Here is a 20,743-nt window from a genome sequence, read left to right as displayed (position 1 = left end):
ATGTTCATCCCACCTATCCTTAGCAGTTACTGGGGAAGTCAAAGCTGTGCCAGCAGGAGCTAAGGGCTGTGCTGAGCTGGAAGGGCAAAGGATGTCACAGGCAAGCCCAGAAGCTGCAAGACAACTGGACTGGGTAGGACACAAGCTGTTGTGGGGAGGACTCAGAGGCTAAAACCTTGGACACAAGGCTGAACACATTGTTATGGTGAGCTCTTATCCTTTGAGAAACACCCGTGCCAGCCACAGCGTCGTAGCCACTAAAACTGCCTTATGTGCCAGATGTTCAGCATTTCACCAGTGTTACAGTTTAGTGGTGTGCTAACAAATGAAGCTACACATCAACTCAGATGCTTTTTTACAGTTTACTTTATGTAGAGAGACCTTTACAAGCAGCTTGTTTTCAAAATCTGTAGGCAAACGTGAGCAGCCGACGATCAGAAATGTGTTTTTAGAATCTGTGGGGATCTCGATGGAGCCCTCGCCTGGGAGCTGGGAACAACAGATAATGCCAGAGGGGGACAAGCAAAACTATGGATGAATTTACTCTGTGTAGGCTGATACTGTGTAAGCAGGTGCAGTGACATGTCTTCATTATTACTTAATCTTTCCGTCTCATAGATATGGGGACTGGGACAATGATGGGGATTGGAACTGTGGTGCAGAATACTGAACTGAGATAATCTAATTTACTTTAGTGTCTGCATCGGTATTCAAACTCAGCTGCTCATGAAGCAAAACAAAAAAATACATTTTGTCCCTTTTCTAAGCCATTTTTTGGCTGTTTCAATTATTTAACTAAGCTTCCCAGTGAAAATAAATGCCAAAACAGCTTTGCAGAAACCTTCATCTCAGAAAAAAAAAACCAAAAAAACCAAAAAAACAAAAAAGCAAACCACTGAGCACAAAAACCACGAAGAAAGGCAGAAAGATGAAAAACTTATTTCATTCCAAGCATGGATTGACTGCATATAAATTAATCATACTACATAGGGAAGGGAAGAGCAAATCTCCCTGAGATATAATAGTGTCATGTATCACACAACAGATTCAGGGCACACCATGGTGGAACTGAGCATGAGTGACAGCAAAGGTGCAGTGCTGTGGCAAATGTATTTATGATCTTAAGAAGAAATAAATCAGCATTTGTTGATAATTACCTCTGAAAAGAAAAGGAAAATAACTGCAGGATTTAATAGCACCTGCTCTCAGTCAGTCTACGGTGGAGCGCTAATGCTCCATGCTTATGATGAGGGAGGGGATGCTCTGCTTCCTGCAGAGTTCAAAGAAATTATGATACAACATGAGAAGAAATGCAAGAAGATGATCTGATAATCAGGAAGTAATAAAATAAGACAAAGATTTTTTTTTAATAAAAGCCTTCAGGTGATTTACAGAAAACAAAACCTCTTATTTTTTAATGCCAGATTTCTATTTCTTATCATTTAAGTCAGAAGATGCTGCCTTATCTTTTAGGAGACAAACAGAACCTTTGTAATGGCACTGTAATGAATATCAAAGAAAGGAGTGTCAAGACCAATAAACATTGTCACAGAGACAGAACTGTAGACAAAGCAGGACCTCAGGGCATCTTCGGACCCTAAGATTACTTTGCCTTAAGTTAAGAGGAGCCAGGCAAGGTTTTACTCACAAACCATTACTCTCTCCAACAGAAGAAGAAAAAGGCAAACAAAACAAAAAAACCCAAAAAACAATCAAACAGGAAAAAAAAAACAAAAAACAAAAACAAAAAAAAAAAACCACAACCCAACACACAGCAAACAAAACCCTCCAAATCCAAATAGAAAAAAAATTCATAACTAGCTGCTGCTCCCCACACTTTTTTGCCAGGTGTGTGGTCATTGACAACATAGCACTTACACCCTCAGTTTACAAATCATCTCCATGGCAAACAAAGCTGTTCAAGCCCTCCAGCACAAATGCACAGTGGATGCTGTGAGTGTGAGTAAAATATATCCTAAGCATCCCTTCTCCTGTTCCTGTCCAATGACTTTTAGTGGAGGTAGGCTTCCTGTACACAAAATTACCAGACTGCAACCTGAGGGTGTCTTTTTTCCACCTACAGGCTTTACATGTTTTACTTTGGAGGAAACTTCATCAATACTTAATACTCCATGACTTGACATCAAGAGAACTGCTGTTCTATATCTTATGAAGTTTTTTGGGGTAGAGGAAGGTTCCTCCATTAGTTTTTTGAAGCTCAGAGGTTGAAAACTGAAGCTTTTGATTAATTTGTAAAGGCAATTCTGCATTTACAGATGTGCAAGAGAAGGAAAAAGAAAAAAGAAAACAATGCCTCACTCGGAGCTTGTGGTGTTCTCAAGTGTGACCAGAGTTCAGTAGGACTTCTGAGTTAAAAGAAATCCCATGAGACAATAGTCTCAGTTAAACACAAGGAACTGCAGCAGTTCCTCTGTGTAAAGGTATAGACCTGCATAAAGGAAACAATGCATGGGTAACCAGCCAGCTTGCAGTTTGCATTTGCATTTCATCAAAACTCAGAGCTACTTTCCAGCACAGCAGGCAGTTAGCTTGCCCTAATTACTGCCAGGGAGACCCAGATGCTTTTGTCAGCTCTTCAAGCAAGGAGAAAGATTACCAGCAGGCAAGCCAGCCATTGGATCAAGGGTGGCTCCTAACAAGAGGCTTGTAAAAAATCCACTAATACTTGTGTTCGCTACCGAATGAAGAAATCTAAACACCTTATAAATCTGAGATCAAACCAGACTATTCATATGCAGGATCATCCTCCATGTTGAAGAAACAAACATGCTCAATTAAAGACAGAGCTATCCCAACAAACTGTATTTTGTGTGATTTGTCCAGCTACAAAGCAGCTCCTTGAGCAGACACAGCCATTCAGCAGATGTGCCTGCCCACCAAAGGGAAAGGACGTGACAAAAAGATGATATCCAGCATCTCCCACACTTTGGGGTGGGTTCAATCTCTTCCTGACTCCAGTGGCAGAGGAGGCTGGGCCCCAAAGGATTGCGGCCATTTTACCTACACAGACAGTCTGAATGAAGCAAAAGCAATTACTATTTTTCACATTTTGAAATTACATGGAGAGGATCCTCCATTCTCTTGCAAATTGAATTTCACAAGCTTTCAAAGCAATTTGGCTTAAGCTTGAGAAATAGACTCAGCAGCAGCTCTTTATCCAGCAGTAGTGGGGGAGGCCAGTGCCTCTTATCACTGATTTCAGCCGCTGGTTGAAACCAGCACAAATTCTCTATCACCATACAAAATACAATTACCCTTTTTACCCTCCTCATATGAGAGAAGAAAAAAAAACTGTTTGTTTGAAAAACTAGGACTGCAGCTTAGCCTGAAATACTTTCTTCTGTTCAGCTGTAGGATTTCTTTTAAATGAAAAGCCTGATTAATGCAGTTCAGAGCTGTGTGCGTTGTAAATCTGTAACCATTTGCTGACTTCTTATATATGGTAAAACTCACCTGGGACCCAAGCTTTCCCCTGCCCTGTCTCTGTTGATTGCTGAATTTGAACTGGTCACTTTGGCAGAACGAGCAGAGCAATCCCTTCTCCCTAGCAAAAGCCAAAGAGACACTCTGATGGTAAAGGAGGCGTTAGAAATTAAATATTAGCGTTATTGCCATTATGTTGTTAGGAGTATGAGCCTCTTTTGAGCAAAAGAACAGAAAATTTGGAGGGAGGGTCCTCTTGCTGCCACAAAAGCAGCCAAATTGGCATTAGACTCCTCTGTGTAGGCAACTGTGTCGAGTCCCACGTGACTTCAAGCACCGACAATATCTGAGCGAGAAAATTTGCTCAGCAAATTAAACGCACTGCCCGAGCTGGTGGGATAGTACTCAGGCAAAGAGAGATTTATCCCAGCACAGATCTATTGCTCCTGCTTTGTCCTGTATAAATGAACACTGACTTTGGGCCTAAATCTGTGATCATTTGCAGATGCCACAGCACACAATACTGGGGTCTACCTGACTAGCTGCTGGTGAAGGATGGATGCACACCCAGGTGGTTCACTGTCTCTTTGCCTATTTTTCATTTCAAATTCTCATTCCAATAGCTCTTGCTTTTTTTTTTTTTTTTTTTTTTTTTTGCACAAGAAGAAAACTAGAATTTGGTAACTCACATTCTCCTCTCAGCTACACTGATGCCTGCAACTGAAGTCAGTGGAGTTGTACCCCAGTGACTGAGGATTTGGCTTGGGATATGAAACAGTTATCCAACAGGTTTTTTTTTTTATTTGCCAAAACCAACGATCTAATGCCATTTACCTTTCTGTCCATGTCTGGTGCCAGGGTAATACACATTTCTGATCCAACCCTCAGAGCATATTAATTTGTAAGTTAAAAAAAAAAAAAAAAATAGAAAGTTAAGAATTAGCTATTTGGCTGCTTTCAATGGCACTAATAGCTTTTTGTCTTTTGAGAAACAAATCCTCCCAGAGAAACAAAAATGTAGGTGCAATGACAGTACTAAGAAACTTGTCAGCACAGCCCAGAGAATTTCCTCTCTAGTTCACTATTTGCAGTTTCCTCTTGGTCAAGAGTGGCTGCAAGTTGTTCCATGCAATACCTGCTGCAACCTTCCGTGCTTTCAATGGACCTTTGCACTGCAGTTCCCAGAGCACAGGTGAAAACCAGCATTAAATGAGAGCTTTGCTGCCAGCCTGGGCAGAAAAGGACTGACATCATTAGTAGCATCAGCCACATTTATCCCAGCTCTTCTTTGCCAAAGTTAGGAATGGAAACTTGGAGAGAGCCATCAACGTTTGTACTGGAGAAAGTTATATTAAAATTTATATTATGCCATGATATTGACATATCTGAGGTCTGCTTTTGTTTAAGGTTATGTGTATTCATGTTTTATTTGCTAGCACCCTGTATCTTAAGTTTCATCAAAACTGATGTAACTATGAGGTATTCTGAGAAGATTAATTACTCCTATCTAACTTCTCAGTGTCTTCATTGTCCAAACTTCATCTTTACAAAGAAAGGCCTCACAGCCCTTAAATACCTTCTATTCAAAATTCCACAGATCACTTCTCTCCCACAGGAAGTTAAATACAGGCTCTTGAGGCAAATATGGCAGCAGATAATGTAGGAAAACAATCTGTCAATTATTCATGTATTTTTAACTGTCAGTAGTGTGGTACAGCAAGTGGAAAAAAAAAAAGGAGGAGAGCTATGACAGAGTAATGAGCCATCTTCTCTAAAGATCACCAGTAAATGCTCTGCTGGCCACAAAGAACCACAATTAAGAGAATGCTGACACTGATAATTAATGAGCTATTTAAAATGTGCAAATCAGAGTACACTTTACGTGCCCTATCACCTGTGGGTGAGATTTTTGTAGAATGTAATTCATGGGTGCTCTACTTGGGTAGAAGTAAAACATTTCATTCATTTCAAATTTTCACTGTTACAGAACAGTGGCTCAGATATCAGAATCACACCTCATGGCACATCTTAATTAGAGAGATGAAAGAAAACAGAACTTCTTCTGTAGGGAATGAATGAGAACTGATTGAAATTTTATCTTTAGCTTAGACCTAGGTTAAGATGGCACCAGAGCAGACATCATTATTTCTAATTTCAAGAAACTACTTGATTCAAGAAAAGACTTGAAAAACACATGTTTAAATCCCTTCCAATCCCAGCATTTACTTAAGAGCATGATAAAAGAAAACATATATATTTAAATACTATCTTGAACTGGAATCCCTCTGCATACTGAGACCCCACATGCATTATCTGATAAATCTCATGTGTCTTACTCATCAGCAATAGATTTTATAAAATTTCCTTTTACACTGCTGAAAAAAAATAAAGCAATTTCAAAGATGACTGGCAATAGTCAGGAAATGCACCATTACAGTTCTATCTTATTGTTAGTATTTCTAAATAAAATTGTGCTCACACTGTGACTTTCACCCCTGCCACTGCGTTTTTCTCGTCTTTGACCAAGGAATGCCAGCAAGGAGTTGTACTCTAAATTCCTATTTTCTCCAATGGGCATATGGATTCTCCTTCTTCCCTGTCTGAAACACCTGAATACACTTTCTGTGATATTTATCTATTTTTCTTCGTTTTTTTTTTCCCCTTTGGCACCATCTACCGAGGTCACGTGAGTACAGTTTTTTACTGATGACCTTGCCTTACCAAAAAGAAAACTTGCCATTTGGTTTGGTTTGCTAATCACCTGAACAGCATGAGCAAAAAATTCTGTGGAAAATGTCTGCTTAAACCCCGAGTATGAGCTGAAATATGAACAGCTATATATTCAGAACATCAGAAATTAAAAAAAATAAATAAAAATAAAGAAGGCACACTGTGTTACAAAACCATTCTTGTTGAGTTATCCATCTCATTTTACTACCAACCCAGGACTCTAGAGGGAAAACAACAATGCACCTTCTCTAATGTTCAACACTAAGCTAAAATCAAACCTAATTGTTTCTTCAACAATACTGAAAATTCCACCTACTAAGATTAACAATGTTGCTCAGTGTTCATCATTATTATTTTAATATTGCACTAGAAAGAAAATGGAATTGCCATATGGTGGAATTATCATGTCAGACATCTGTTACCTCCCTCTTATGGAAAAAAAAAGCACTTCAATCTATTCACAGGCTAAGCAAGCTGATAGCTATTATTAATATATAAAGATATTTATTCTACAAAGATGCTAAGTGTAGGATTAAATTTATTGTAGGATTTTCTTTACAGGCTTACCTGTATAACACTAAAACCATAGATAATGCTCTCTATTTCTGTGTGGAACTCAGTACTACAAAAACTATTGCAAAATTTTAAATACTAAAGTCAGTTAAGATTGCAGAGGAGGCATTGCCTCGACAGATTTGCAAAGCTTTTCAAACAGTTGACTGAAAACATTGGGCTGATCTCAGCCATTTACAGATTTATGTCTAATTAGATGAATATAATACACACAAAACACTTTTCAAACACTGGTCTTATTTGGATTTTAATTTTAAAACCTTCTCTTTTTTTTTTTTTTTATTTGCCCATACTTAGCAATAAGGAATAATAATTTTAAAAAATCACACAGAAATAGGTTTGAACAGGAGTTTTTCTTTTTTATTCTCAGTGTGCTGATGATAAAAATTGAAAAACTATTTTTGGTCATCAAAAATTTTTCTTCCATCAATCACTGGGGAAGGCAATAACCACATCCTGACCCCTTCTCTCCTGCATATGTTTTTAACCATGACCCTCATTTCATAAGGAAAATACTACAACTGCCTTTATGCCTCATTTAACTATAATATTTGGCCATTTTAATCACTTTAGAAAATATTATTTCTAAGATTATTCCCGTGTATAGCGACACAAGTGACCACCACCCACTCCAGGGACAAAAAATGTTAATATCATTATCAGGGAAATATTTTAAGCACTCATGCTATCCTAGTTGCAATTGGACATCACCTCACCATAAAAATGTAGCAAAAAAAATTATGTTTATACACTCAAATACATATGCAAATACTTAATTTTTAGAAGGCAACACATATCTAGCTGCCACTGCCATCCTACACTGTGGGATATGAAGGCATTGATAATGCTTTGGTATGGATTAGATCAGTTAATTACCAAGTCCATCACACCTACAGAAAATGCATTCAGACTGTCATGTTCAATACCTCTAGGAGTCTGGAATTAAGCAACTAAGTCTTCGTATTAATGTAAGGAATTATCAGCTTTTCTGAATGCATCAAGTCTAGATGGATGTCCCTAAAGCATTCAGCAAAATTCCCAGACACTTAATTTTAGTGAATTTGTGGCCTCGTGAAACATGGAGACAGGATCTACGCTCATTTTTCTGAAACATGACCTGAAATAGACATAAAGAAGGGGGAATCTTTCTCTTTGGAATTTATTAATGCTAGCACATTTTTGAAAATCACAAGAGAATCCTGATAGGAAGAGAAAAGCAAATGATCTCTCAGTCATGGACATCAGAACCTCACTCGTGCTGTTCCCAGCATCACTCAGCACAGATAATGATGTCCTGCTTTAAAAACCTGAAAATAACATGCTATTGTCATATGACGTGTATCTAAGGCCATTTTTTCTGACTTCATCCTTTTTTTCTAATTCATGAACATGTCAGAATCTTCTCTGTATTTACAGGGTTTTGCTGGGAGCTGAGAAAAGCCTGCAAGCTGATGGCCATTTCAAAAGTCCTGTCGACCTCTTCAGTCTTTCTTCTTGGCAGGATCCACCCACAAAGCCCTAAACATTTAGCATGTGGCTGGATTTAAAGACCCAGCAAGATTAACACAGAACATTGCACCTTCAAGTGTTTTGTTCCCCTTGTGAGCCTCCTTCCTCCAGGATCTGAGGGAATGTCAGCACCATGGAATCTCTTCGCTCGGGCTTCCTCCCCCGTGGTTTCTGCTCTTTCCAGAGCTACTTCTACCTGCTACCTGTTCTCCCAAAACCTGCTTGCACCACTGTGCTTTTAGATACAGACACAGTCTGAAGTCATGATGCATCTGAACACATCAAAGCCAGGAATGGATTTGATCCTCAGCCCATCATCATCTCACAGCGGGGAAGTGCTTGGTTATTTATTAATGGAGAGGAATATATCATCAGAGCTTCTGCAGTGAACTTTAAGAAAATGGTTCCTATTTCTCACCCCATGCTTCTATGCACTTCTAGGAGAGAGTGGTACAGTTGGATCCAAGGAAAAATTTCAGTTCTTCACTTCCTTAATGGAGATGCCACTGCCCATCGTTTATGTTCCCTTTTTGGAGAAACTGGCAAGTCTCACAGCTTTCTTCCTTGAATCCCTTTGGAGACTTTACTGCTCCCCTTCACAGTAAAAAAATTCCAATCTAATAACTTCAGCTGGCTTTTAAAAATGTGCATGTCTGTGTGTGTATAAATATATGTGTGTGCTCGTGAAACCATACTGCAAAAAAGAGACATTTCAACAGAGGTTCATTAAGTGATAGGAAAACTATGCAAAGAAATAAATGCTGCATGCAAAGTTATTCATAACAGAATTGCAGATGTTCTAGGCAGAGAGCATCAAGACATAACACTTAGGAAGTATCTAACTCTGAACTAATGCCAGCATAGAAACAAAACATAAGTTTCAGCTGTTCGAATCAACTGTTGATTACTGAATGAAAACAAATATTTAAAGACAAGTTTAGCTAACAGATTAAATTAAATAAATCAATAAATCACAGAGTACTTATTGAGTTATTCAAGACAGACATAGGATGTTGATACTACCCACAGGGGGGAAAAAAGGGTTTTGAAGAAACCTTCTATATTAATTTATTAACTGAAAGTCCCAAGAAATGTTTGATTAAAGAAAATGATCTGCAGCCTGTGAAGCAGGCATGCCTGTGAATGAAGATTTGGTCTTAATAACTGTAAGTGAGCAGAAAGGTTTCTCACATTGCTGTCACCGTTGTGTTTAGAGGAAATGTTCAGTATTGAATACAGCTGCATCACCTACATTTTGAAGAGCTATGATACATGCTTGATGTTCAACAAAACATCACACTGTTGTAATCAGGCCCTTGCCAGCCACACATAAAAGCAGGTTGCACACTGCAACTTGCAGCAATTAGCCTGATTAATTAGATATGGAAAGAAAATTCATCTCCCAGCGCTCATGTGCTGTGGAAACCCTTGGAATCCATTGGCTGGCTGCAGCAGCAGGACCGACACTGCTGCAGTGCACTGGGGGGGCTGCAAGTGTGGCAGCACTTTGAAGTTTTATCAGGGCAGGGTGCCTGCTCTGGGCTCTCACCACTGAGGAGAAGGAGGTCACTCCCTGAGTCAATTTGCTTTTCTTTCCCTCGGCTCTCAGGAATCACACACAAAAGAAACGGAATGTATTATTTCATGCTTTCTGAAAGGAAATTGTGTGAGCCAAGCTTGTAAAACACACGGTACTTCAATCATAAAAATGCACCAAAGGAAGTGGTTAACGAGATCTTCAGGCTTAGCACGGCTCCAGAAAGTGATAAGGGGACTGAACGACTCTCGCTTTCTTTTCACGGGAGAACAGAAGCTCTGAGACACAATACAAGGATTTCTATCCTTCAAGGCTGCTGAGAATCAGTGACTGTAACACACTCAGCCTTTTTCAGCCACCCCAAATGCAGAAAAATGCATTACAGCCATGGGATGGTACAGTTAAGGGTCACCAGCTCAGCACCAACCTTTTGTTCCATCTGGGTGGAACAATCCCATTTCTGTGCAATCCTGATGTTTATTTAGTGTGCTGGAAGGCACTGAGAAGGAACAGTTGTGTGAGAGAGAGCCAAGCATTTCTTCATGTGAGGACCCTTCCTACAAAGAGCTGTAACTGCGAGGGAAATATTTCACTAGCAATAAATCACTGCCTAAATTTGTTGTTTGCTCAGCAACAGTTTGATGCTGTCCCATGTTATGCAAAGGGATGGTTTAGAAATATTACTGTCCTAACATGACATGAGCAACTTAATAGGAATAAAGAAAGGCAGCATGCTATGAAAAAACATTGGTACCAAGATGATTGCTCTACTGAATTTCACCACATTTAAAAATGTGAATGTGTCAGAATTTGAGACTGGATAAGACCAATCTGGGTTAAAAAAACATAATAAAGCAAATTGTTATAAATTAACTTGGTCATTTAAACATGAAAGAACAACAAAATTAAAGCAGCAAGTGGCCTGAGATCCTTTTCTCTCAAACTGAACTTAAAAAGAAATTTTATTTGCAACTAATTAACCAGCAATTTATGCAAGCATCTTGCCATTCTTTGGATTATTAACAACTGCTGTAATTTCATTTACAAGCAGATTTTTTTCCCCTGTGTGTACACACCATAGGGGGTAGTTTCAAAGCAGTGCTCAAGATTTCAGATAGATCCCACTGGCTGAACATTAATTCCATGGTTTGGCTTCCTATTGGAGGGGCTGGAAACCCATCCCATCTGGATGGTGCCTCGTGAAGTTAATCCACAACAGGGCCAAAGACAAACCAGAAGTCTTTTCTGGATTGTGCAGTGCAGTGGGAATGAAGCAGCTTTGCTGACCACGTTCAGCTGTTTCTGTGCCTGTAGTTTTCCATGCAACTGGTTAAGATTTGCCTTTGGTGCTCCACTGTGCTTCAAAGAGTGGACCACTCCTCTCCAACAAATGCCAACAGCAACAGCTAACAGCAAATCTTATATTCTGAGCTTGGTACAATTAAGGATATTAAAATGTCATAGGACAAGATTTTCAAAAGCATTGATGGAATATAGAAACATTAATGACCCTGAGGAACTCATCCTAAGCACACACACACACTCGGCTCTTTATCATCTTTGCTTTTTAAACACAAAGCAGGGGAAGACCTGGCTCTGCAATATGCAACAGGAGACCAGGATTGGTGCCAGAACTGACACAATTTAGCTTCTCTGGGAGCTTAATGTCCTTGAAATCTGTATGCTGAACCAGTCAAATTGGTCAAGGAATGCAGTATTTATTGAGAGGGACAGACAGACAACCATGAAGTCGTCTAGGTCATACTTGAAAAGAACAAAACAACAAACCAGTTCAAGAGGCAATTGTACTGAATTTTCTAAAGCCACCCTATTTACACAACTTCAGAACTCCAGCTGAAAGGCAATATTCAATATGTAAATATTTTGCAGTAGAATGGGAAAATCTAATGTGATCAGGTAGAAATATTAAAACAAAGATAGAGAAGTTTAATGTTCAGTGTCTTCTTTTTAATTTTTTAGACACATTGAGTGACAGTGATGTTGACAATTATGTTTTAAAACAGTTAAATGATCAAAAATCACTAGAAGAATCTTAAAATTCTTAATATGATATTAAAAAAAAAAAGAAAACAACAAGGAAAAGTGCAAGGGTTTCAGGCACCTAGTTGAATTTCTGTCTACTTGCAATTGATACTTTCACAACTATCATTTTGCAGAGATCCTACTGCAAATGAGATTTGGCCTGAACACTCAGATTTCCCAGGATCTGTCAGCTAAGGGACCTGTATGGGTGCTGAATACTGGGATACTGGAAGCTGTGGGATTCACTTTACACTAGTGAGCATCTGTTGAGTCAAATCCTTGTGATTTATCAGAGCCCTGGGGAAGAGCTTTGCCTGCTGGGGCTGATGAACTTTGGACAAGCTGGTGTGACCATCCAGAGGAAGAAGTGGAAGCAGATACATGAAAAGAACACACTTGTGCATAGAAACAGGACTTCGCAAACCATACAGTACAAAATTTGAAACCAAAATGGGTGGAAAAAACCTCATCCTCCTATTAATGTTACCTTCATTCATTTAATGATCAGTGTATCTCCAGAAAACATGCTCACATTTGCTGTCCTGTGTAGAGTTCATGTGTTCAGCTACCATTCTTAAAATTGAACTCTCTCCATGGATAACTCCCCTGTTTTCTCCAGTGCTGGTTTTTATTTGGCAGGTGAAGTCTCTGAGCCCAGCCTGTCATTGTCCTTGCTATGATGAATGCTATTTAAATCTGCTCCTTCAATATATGTAAAGAAACATACCCTTCACCTGATGTATGCCCTCCAAGGCAACTGACCAAATTTCAGGTCATTGATTTAGTTCTGCCTGACCAAAAATCAGTACCTATTGTTCCCAAACACGTAATCAACTCACAGTGTATAGCAGTTGCTGGCTAAGTGGCTGAGTGTTATTGATAAGAGCCCATCCTGATGAGAACAAGGAGGACTGCCAGAATATGTTATGGAAAATTGAAAAAAGCTATTTTGCACACAATTTTCAGAAATGGTTTTACAGTGCGTGAGAGTAGAGGCTGCTCTGTGGATAGGCTGTCATAATCAAACCCTTAGAAAGGGATGAGAAATGAGCACATTATTCTTGATTTACTATCACTTCATTTGTGATTTCCAGTTAATACAGATTCACAAAGCCATGCCAAAGAGTTACTAAAGGCCTGATTGGGCTTTCCTAATTCAAGCAAAACCCATTCTCTAAGTCCTTCTGAAGCCTTTCAGGCTTCTGCCAACTCTTGCAATTTTTATTGCAAGCCTTGCAGTACTCAGTGTTTAGCTTAACATTTCAGCTCCTGGAGTTCTACAACATGAGAATCTTGATTTTCAGTTTTAAAAGATGTTTATCACCTTCATGACTTAATAGAAAAACTTGCAAATTAGACTTTTTTAAAGTGTTAAAAATAAAAGGCAAAAAGAAGAAAGAACTTTACTGTATCATTTTGCTGAATAACTTCATAAAAATTGATATTCTTAGACGAAATTCATGATTTCTGAGTCCAGTGCACACTTAAGGCTCCCTAAAAGTTAGCAACACATATTTTTGTTTAACACAAGTCCTGTTCTTGCAAAAATTAAGCTGGGGGATTTCTTTTCATGCTCATAAAGGTATGCAAAATGTTGAGCCTCCTCCCTTGAAGTGCTGGGGGAGCAAAGGACCTCTCTCTCCTTCAATCCTCAGCTCCCTGCCAATGGCTACAGCTTACCCCAGGTGTCAATGGCAAAGTGTGGAGCAGAGCAAACATCTCACTGACCACCAGGCTGGTGCCAATTCTGCACCAATTGCTTGACCAGGCAGCCCAGCTGCCTGATGCACAATCTGCTGCAGCTCTGTGGTGATCCTACGGCTGTCTGAAAAGCCTGGATAAAAAACCACAGGGCAGTAAAGTGTCCCTCCCACAGTCACTGCAAATCTGCACACTTGTCAGTGCTGAAACAACACAATGCTTGCTTCATTTCCCTCTTCCTCCCGCCTCCTGACTTCCTCTTTTTTCCTTCCTCCTTACCTGATACCTTTTGTTTATTCTATGAGATACTGGAGGCAGGGACTCTCACTTCCTCTGTGTCTACTCAGTGCATGGAGGCTGACAGCTTGAATGCCATTATAATCAAAGGGGGAGTAGGGGGCAGGATTTAAGGCACTAAGGAAAATCAGGCATTCTCCTACTATTGGCATTCAATAAGCTTTGAGTACATTTCTCCCCTTTGAAAAATTTACATTTCCTAGTGCAATAATTAAGATGTCTGTCATCACCAAAACATCCATTGTTAAAACACTTCCAAGCTGGGAAAACCTTCATTTAGAGTCTGCAGCAGAAAGCATTCCTTTCTCAGAAGCACTAAGACCTCCTTCATCTAAAATCATGCACAAGAGTATTCAACATACTTTCTGGAAGTCCCATGTGGATCTTGCATCAAATATTGCTTTTGTTAATATCTGTGAGGGAGCAGAGACTCCATCAATTAAACATTGCAGGTTTTTTTAAAAGAACCTTTCCTATAAATAGAGATTTAAATGATCTTCTTTAAGTATTGCAATCTTTAATTGAATTCAATACCTCTGCAAATGGAGCAAACAATCTCTGACTGATTAGATCATCTGCTTCTATTCTGTTTCAGCCATACACTGGTTTGCAGTAATGTAAGGTTTTTTTCATTAGCAATTGCTGTCCAGCTGCATATTTTCCTGAGTAACCTAATTAATGCTGGAGAGGTAACTTTTCTTCTTGTGCATTATCGTATGTCAGAGTAGTTGACACCATTGCAGAGGTCATATATCAGTAAAAATCAGGAAAAAAAAATGTAAAGGACAAAAATGAAAGAGAATGAAGAAATGAAAGGTAGATTTTCTTTTTCATGAGATGGTGAGTGCCTTCATCTCCAGCGACATCAAGGTGGAAAGTGGTTACTCAGCACCCTGCAGGACAGACCCATGGGAGCCCTTTGGGTCACAAGCTCAGAAATTATTACATGCAGGTAGAATAAGAACCAGGTATGAACAAAGAGAAGAAATTATGTGCCTAAGGTGATTCAGTAGCTTCCTAGGTCTTTGTTGCATGTGCAGTACAGCATCCTGCAGACAAATTTCAGCTCTGACTTTGGGGTGTTATCAATCTCCCAAAATCAAATCATGGGCCTGATGGCAAACTGTGCTCCAGTGCAGTCCCTGACTAATTAAGTGTATAAAGTGACAGGTCATTCTACCAGGCAGGACATTCAGACACAGATGAAGTCAAGAAGGGCTCATTTATACACTCAGGATGCCCCAAGTGCTGCAGTGATGTTACCATGGAATGCTTTCCTCACAAATGTTGCTTTCAGGCTCCTAAACCAGGAGTTTCCCATCAGATGCATGAAGTCCTTGCTCCAGCCAGGCTAACAGGTGAGAGAGGCTGATCAAAACCTTCACCCTCAGGACCTGGTTTGCAGCCATGCTCTGAACCTCTGGGCAGTCCTGGAATCTGCTGGAAGGCTCCTCCCTCATGGTGGGGTGTCAAAGAGCTCATGGTATTTTGGCATAACCACTTCAGCCAAAAAGGGATGAGGAAATGGCACAACTGCCTTGAGGCCACTCAGCCCCAGTGGCAGCGAGCCGCTCTAAAAAATTGAGTGGATGTTCTGATAGAGTCAGTGAGGGCCATATCTTATTTCAGGCACCACAGCCCAGAAACAGAAAAGCTTTAGAAAATCATTTTGCCTTAATTGTTTTGTTTTCCCTCTTCGGAAAAATTTACACCTCACCACAGTTGTGAGGCTAAGGAAATTTTCTTCCAAAAAATATCCCACTGGAAAACTTAAAAAATAAAAGTCTTAGTGGCTAAACATGAGAATAGTGTGCAAATTATGCTGGGGAATACTCCCAGAAGCTGAGGCCAACTGGCAAAGCAATTATACCAGTAAATTCCTGCTGCCTACAGATCAGGCAAGGTGACAAATGAGAATGGTCCCTGCGACATTTTTCCTCCAAAATTGGGAGTAACGTGAAAGAGTGGCAGAGGCCAACAGTATGCTGGGAACTGGAACAGCTTAACTTTGTTTAATTTTAATTTAGTAACATTAATTTAGCTCAAATTATTTCAGACCATGAGGATGTTCTACATTTTAGAGACATATCTTCCCTTTGGTAAATGTGGTGAAGTCTCAGATTTTGTTGCTGCAAATACTGGGGTCAGAGTAGTTGGATAATAGAGTGTAAGATACTATTTAAAACAGAATTAAGAACAAAGAAAATCTATTGCTATTTATTAAAACTCTGTAACTCACTACAATAATTATTTGAAACCTCCTGCAACTTGCAAGTCAAAATGCTTTTTTTAAGGCTCATTTTTAACTTAAATGTACTGCTTCAAGTTTGCTAAATAACAATTTTACGTTTACTTTATCATAGTTTTTGATCCATAGCACAAAGCATACAAAGATACTACAGACAGAAAAGCTGAAGTGTCAAATTTGATGCTCCAATTCACTCTGTGACTTGAGGTTTTACACAGAAAACAGGCAGCCTGACCTCAGCCTCTGTCTAACCTGCATGTGCTTCATTCTTGAGCAAATGAACCTTATTCAGCACACCCTGTCTCTCCCTCATGATGCTTTCTGTGCTCCTTGTCCTGCTTCTGGATCTCAGGGGTGTGGCTGTCTGTCATGGCTTGATGGCACAGTGGGCACACAAGCATGTGAACCAAAAGGACATAAGAAAAGCTTTTAGCAGTGTACCTTTTTTTTCTTCGTTTGGTTGAGGGGTTTTTGTTTATTTGTTTTGTCTGTTTTTTTTTTTCTGTTTTTTTTTTTTTTTGTTTTGTTTTGGTTTTTTTAAAGAAAGAATAAATATAAAAGAAGTTTTATGTTTTTAAAGCACAATGTCTGACTGCTGTTACTCAAGGATATACACAAGATGAAGGTTAATTCACTCACCTTCTTTTCTCCCCTCCTTTCCCAATATTTAAATTCCCCCACATATTATACAGAGATCCTGACAAAACCTGAAAGCAACTAAATATATCACCAAATTCATGAGATGCAAATAACCTCAACATCAACAAACAGTAAACAACAGCCCATGACTTGGAGCCTGAGTCTCCCATGGTGCAGAGTGCTCTGAATTCCCTCTGCTGCCATTGCCTCGTATGAGGAATACTGCCAGAGAAGATGATCAGTCGTGGGACTAGAGAAAGTGCTAATTCCCTCTTTGCCAGCCTCTTGCAACTTTTTGTCTTCACACCTCCTTCCTGTTCCCTCTTAAAACTGAGTCTCTTCTCTCTATCTCATGGATAAAGTCACCACTTCATTTCATTATCTCTAATTCCAGACATCCTGCATTCCTACACTGAAAGCAATCGATGTAAGCCATCGAAGGAAGAAAGGGTACTTAAAAATATTCACCACTATGAAGATGGATGGCAGAGCAATGTAACTCAGCACCAGAACAACCTGAACTGGTAGGCTTGCCTAATTTAGAAGAAAAGCAAAGCCCTTACTTCCCCTCAAAATGCTGGTGAACGTCACGTCCATGAGACGCGTACGGCAGAGAACTTTCAACAGTAACTCATGCATTTCTTTAACGGGACCAATTTCATCTGCAGAGGGGATGCGACAAAGGAAGCCACGCTCAGAGGTGGGAAGATATTTGCAAAAGGCGAGGAAGCCGACTAACCTGACCAATGGGTTCTTTGGTCGGAGCCTTTCCTCTCCTGGCGGTGCTGGTGGCCAAGGTGGTGGTTGTTTCCATGACTGACGTGGACATCTCCGACTGCATCGCGGTGGCTGTGGACTCGGTCGTCATAGAGGAAGGCACTTCACCAACAAGTCTCACATTTCCTTCTATCATGATGTTGGCATCATTTTCTGCTGCCATATTCAGAACTTTCAAGCCATTGTAGTAAAGACCAGAGAGCTGGCCTTGGAAAGGGTGGCCACGTTCCTTGCCTCCAATTTTTATGGTTGCTTGGCTATTGAAGATTGTGAGCTGACGCCCTGTGAAGATAATATTATATACATGCAAAAATGTTGACTGTGAACGCTGTACTCTACACGAGTGATAACAGATTGTCATGGGGTGAAAAATGAGAGCAATAAACTATAAGAAAAGGATTTGACTCATAATTCATTGCTTTTTAATGAGGTGTCCATGAAATGTATAAATTTTGAGAGCGTTTGCATTTTTCTTAATTTACGACGTTTTGAGATTTATATGTTTTTTGCTAAAAGGCCAATCAAATATATTTGCAAATGTGTTTGGCACTACAAGATATACCCCTCTCTCTTTTACCTGAAAGCAGTGTTAACCTTTTGGTGTGTCTCAAGAATGCCAGGTTTTCTAATTCCTTAAGATAACTTTTTCTTCAAGTCTGCCAACATTTAAAAGTTGTTTTTTTTTTTTTTTTCCACACAATGCAGCATAGAGCCTATAGCTTTATGTACAAATGAGTTTATGTATGTATAGACATATACAAATATGTATATACACACAAAGTTTATATATATGCCATCAAGTCACTAGGTCAAGTGAGTTTTAAAGAATTTATGCAGTAATTTGTTGCATCTCTAGGTAAGTGAATATTTACATTTTTAATTAAATATTTCCTTTTTGTAGTTAAATGTTTTATTTCCCTTCAACATACACACTGAAAAGAAACACATGGTTCACACTAAGTATCTCAGAGGCAGATTCAAAAATAGATGTCTGATTGGCTTTCAGCAAGGCTATCAATTAAAATAAAAGATTTTAGATGTAAAAGCGGCTTCAGAAATGATACACATACCAATGGAGAAATCATGGCACATTTCCATTAAACAGAGATATCCTCAGCAACAGTACCACTCTTAGTAAATAGAATAGTCACTTTAGTGACTATTTGGTTTCTGCTCACAAAAAGCATGCACACAACTTTAAGTTCTGTTTTAATTAGTATTTGTTCCAAAATCCCCTTAGAAGGTTGCAAACGTTAAAGGGACTTCATTTTGATTGGCAATTCATATTGCCCACTATTTAAGACACCTACAGTTTAAACAAATTTTTTTCAGGACCATAATGAAGATATCATAACTACAGATATTTTTAGTTAATAATTTAGATGCTGGAACATGTAATATAATCTATGAATGATTTATAATTTTTGGTTAATGTTTGCTATGAGTACCTTCATAGATTGAGTTAGTGGATTATATTTAACAGTCCCTTTAACCTTAAGTTAACAGGGTAAGATTATTAAACAGCTGGTACTTCTAGAAATGTATAGAAATTATTATACAAGGTATGCAAATGTTACTCTATATTTTACTTTTTAAAATTTGTTTTAATTTAGTTTTACTGAAATTTATTTTTTATGTTTATTAGTGTTACAATGAAGCACTACTTGGTTATGTTCAAATTATTTTTTTATTTGAAGTTTTAATCAATGTTTTTTACCTTTGTCGAGTAGCCATTCATCAACTACTCGACCAAGTCGATATGGAATTCGCTGTCTAGCAATCGCCAGGCGCTCGTTATCATTGTTTCCTTTAAAGTTTAAAGAGACATTTCATTGGTTAAAATCTGTAAGGTCAAAGGTTAAAAGTTAATACTTAAAGCTTGAGCTATACAGTTGCCACATGATTTTTTGAAATTTGGAATTTTAAAAAGTGCTACCTAGAACATTTCATGGTTCAGACTTTTCATTCATTCATTTATTTTATTTTAGCAAACAAAATTATTCCTATGTTAATTGAAAATTAGAAATCTGCATTTGAGCTAGGTTATTAAACTTATGTTATAGACAGACCCAAAAAACAAATTTAAACATCATCGAATGGCTTTACAAAAAAATGATAGTTGACCTCAGGGTTTTGTCTTTTTTGATGTTTCTTATTAACTAGTTAAACATGTTCAGGTGAAACAGGTTTAAGTTTTCAAAAGACATCCAACCTCTCACTCCAGGTTAGTCATTTAAAGAAGAAGAACACAACTCTTAATCACCATCTAAGGCACACTTACTTCTTCTTTCTAATAATAGTCCTGCTGTAACTTACTCCTAAGCAGAAAAAACACACATTTCTTTGCTTCATTTAAATAAAATTCAGAGATTCAAATACATGGTACAGAACAGAACAGACCAGGGCATTCACAGTTTGTACATTTTCTTAAGACTCCTTGACAATGTCTTGAAGGAACACCAAGGCTTTGACAAAAGTGACTTGCTGAAAGGTAGCCGGGTTCTGAAACGTGCAAGTGCTTTAAAATTTAGCAAGAGGCCATCTGTGGTGGGGTTTCATAAGTTAAGAACTAACCAGAACACAGCAATGCAAAGGACAAACTTGGCATATTTGCCAGCTGTATCTATTCTCAGTCAGAGCAGAGATCTCTGACTTCTTTAAGTAAAACAGTGAGATGAAATAAGGCTGGTGCAGTCAGAAAAATAGCAGATGAGGAATAATTAGGGAAACACTTTAAATATTTATTTGTAATTATAGTTTTTTGTGTTTGAGTGATATAGCTGTGATCCCTCAGAATACCACTTAGAAAACTGCTTAGGAGAATGGCAAACCTAAATATTTCCTTCAGTGGATAGGCTTTTGGTGGCAGCAGAGTTTTAGACCAACAATATCTTTTTCTGTCATTGTATTGGTTCATATTAGTAAAGAATCTGAGAGATAAGAAGAGCAAGATGGGTAAAAAGCAGTCATTCATAAATCATGTCCAAATACAAAGTCAATCTTATTGGCTCAAACGTGCATATTTTCTTTGACTTCAAAACCCATCAAACCAACCAAGAAACCAAGTCCTGTATCTGCAGTGGAAATGTAAGCACACGCTGCAGTAAGCCCACATAGTGCTCAGAAAGGTATGTTCTCGAGTTAGAAGTACCCTACTGCTAACTTTCAAACAGAAATATTATCAAAATTCGGGAGACCAATGTTCCAGTTTGTCCCAAAATAACAAGCCATAACAGGCTTGCAGG

The 20,743-nt window shown here is 38.7% G+C and overlaps 1 protein-coding gene across 23 annotated transcripts in view; it reads right to left on the bottom strand.

Moving 5' to 3' along the window:
- The window catches only part of NRXN1 (neurexin 1), a 673,407-nt gene that overhangs the window by 78,322 nt on the left and 574,342 nt on the right, over positions 1-20,743 (bottom strand). For 15 of the 23 annotated variants that reach the window (XM_053972550.1, XM_053972536.1, XM_053972537.1 and 12 more), the window contains 2 exons: positions 19,216-19,305; positions 17,461-17,780 (listed from right to left, as the gene is read on the bottom strand). In XM_053972550.1, the coding sequence (XP_053828525.1) occupies positions 17,461-17,780; positions 19,216-19,305 (410 nt within the window). The remainder of the gene's footprint in view (positions 1-17,460; positions 17,781-19,215; positions 19,306-20,743) is intronic. The other 8 variants (XM_053972548.1, XM_053972545.1, XM_053972544.1 and 5 more) reach the window with 1 other exon arrangement.

Source organism: Vidua macroura, chromosome 3 (assembly GCF_024509145.1).
Source record: "Vidua macroura isolate BioBank_ID:100142 chromosome 3, ASM2450914v1, whole genome shotgun sequence".
Taxonomy (NCBI): Eukaryota; Metazoa; Chordata; class Aves; order Passeriformes; family Viduidae; genus Vidua; species Vidua macroura.
The sequence above is the reverse complement of the archived record's forward strand: the minus strand, read 5'-3'. Positions and strand labels throughout refer to the sequence as shown.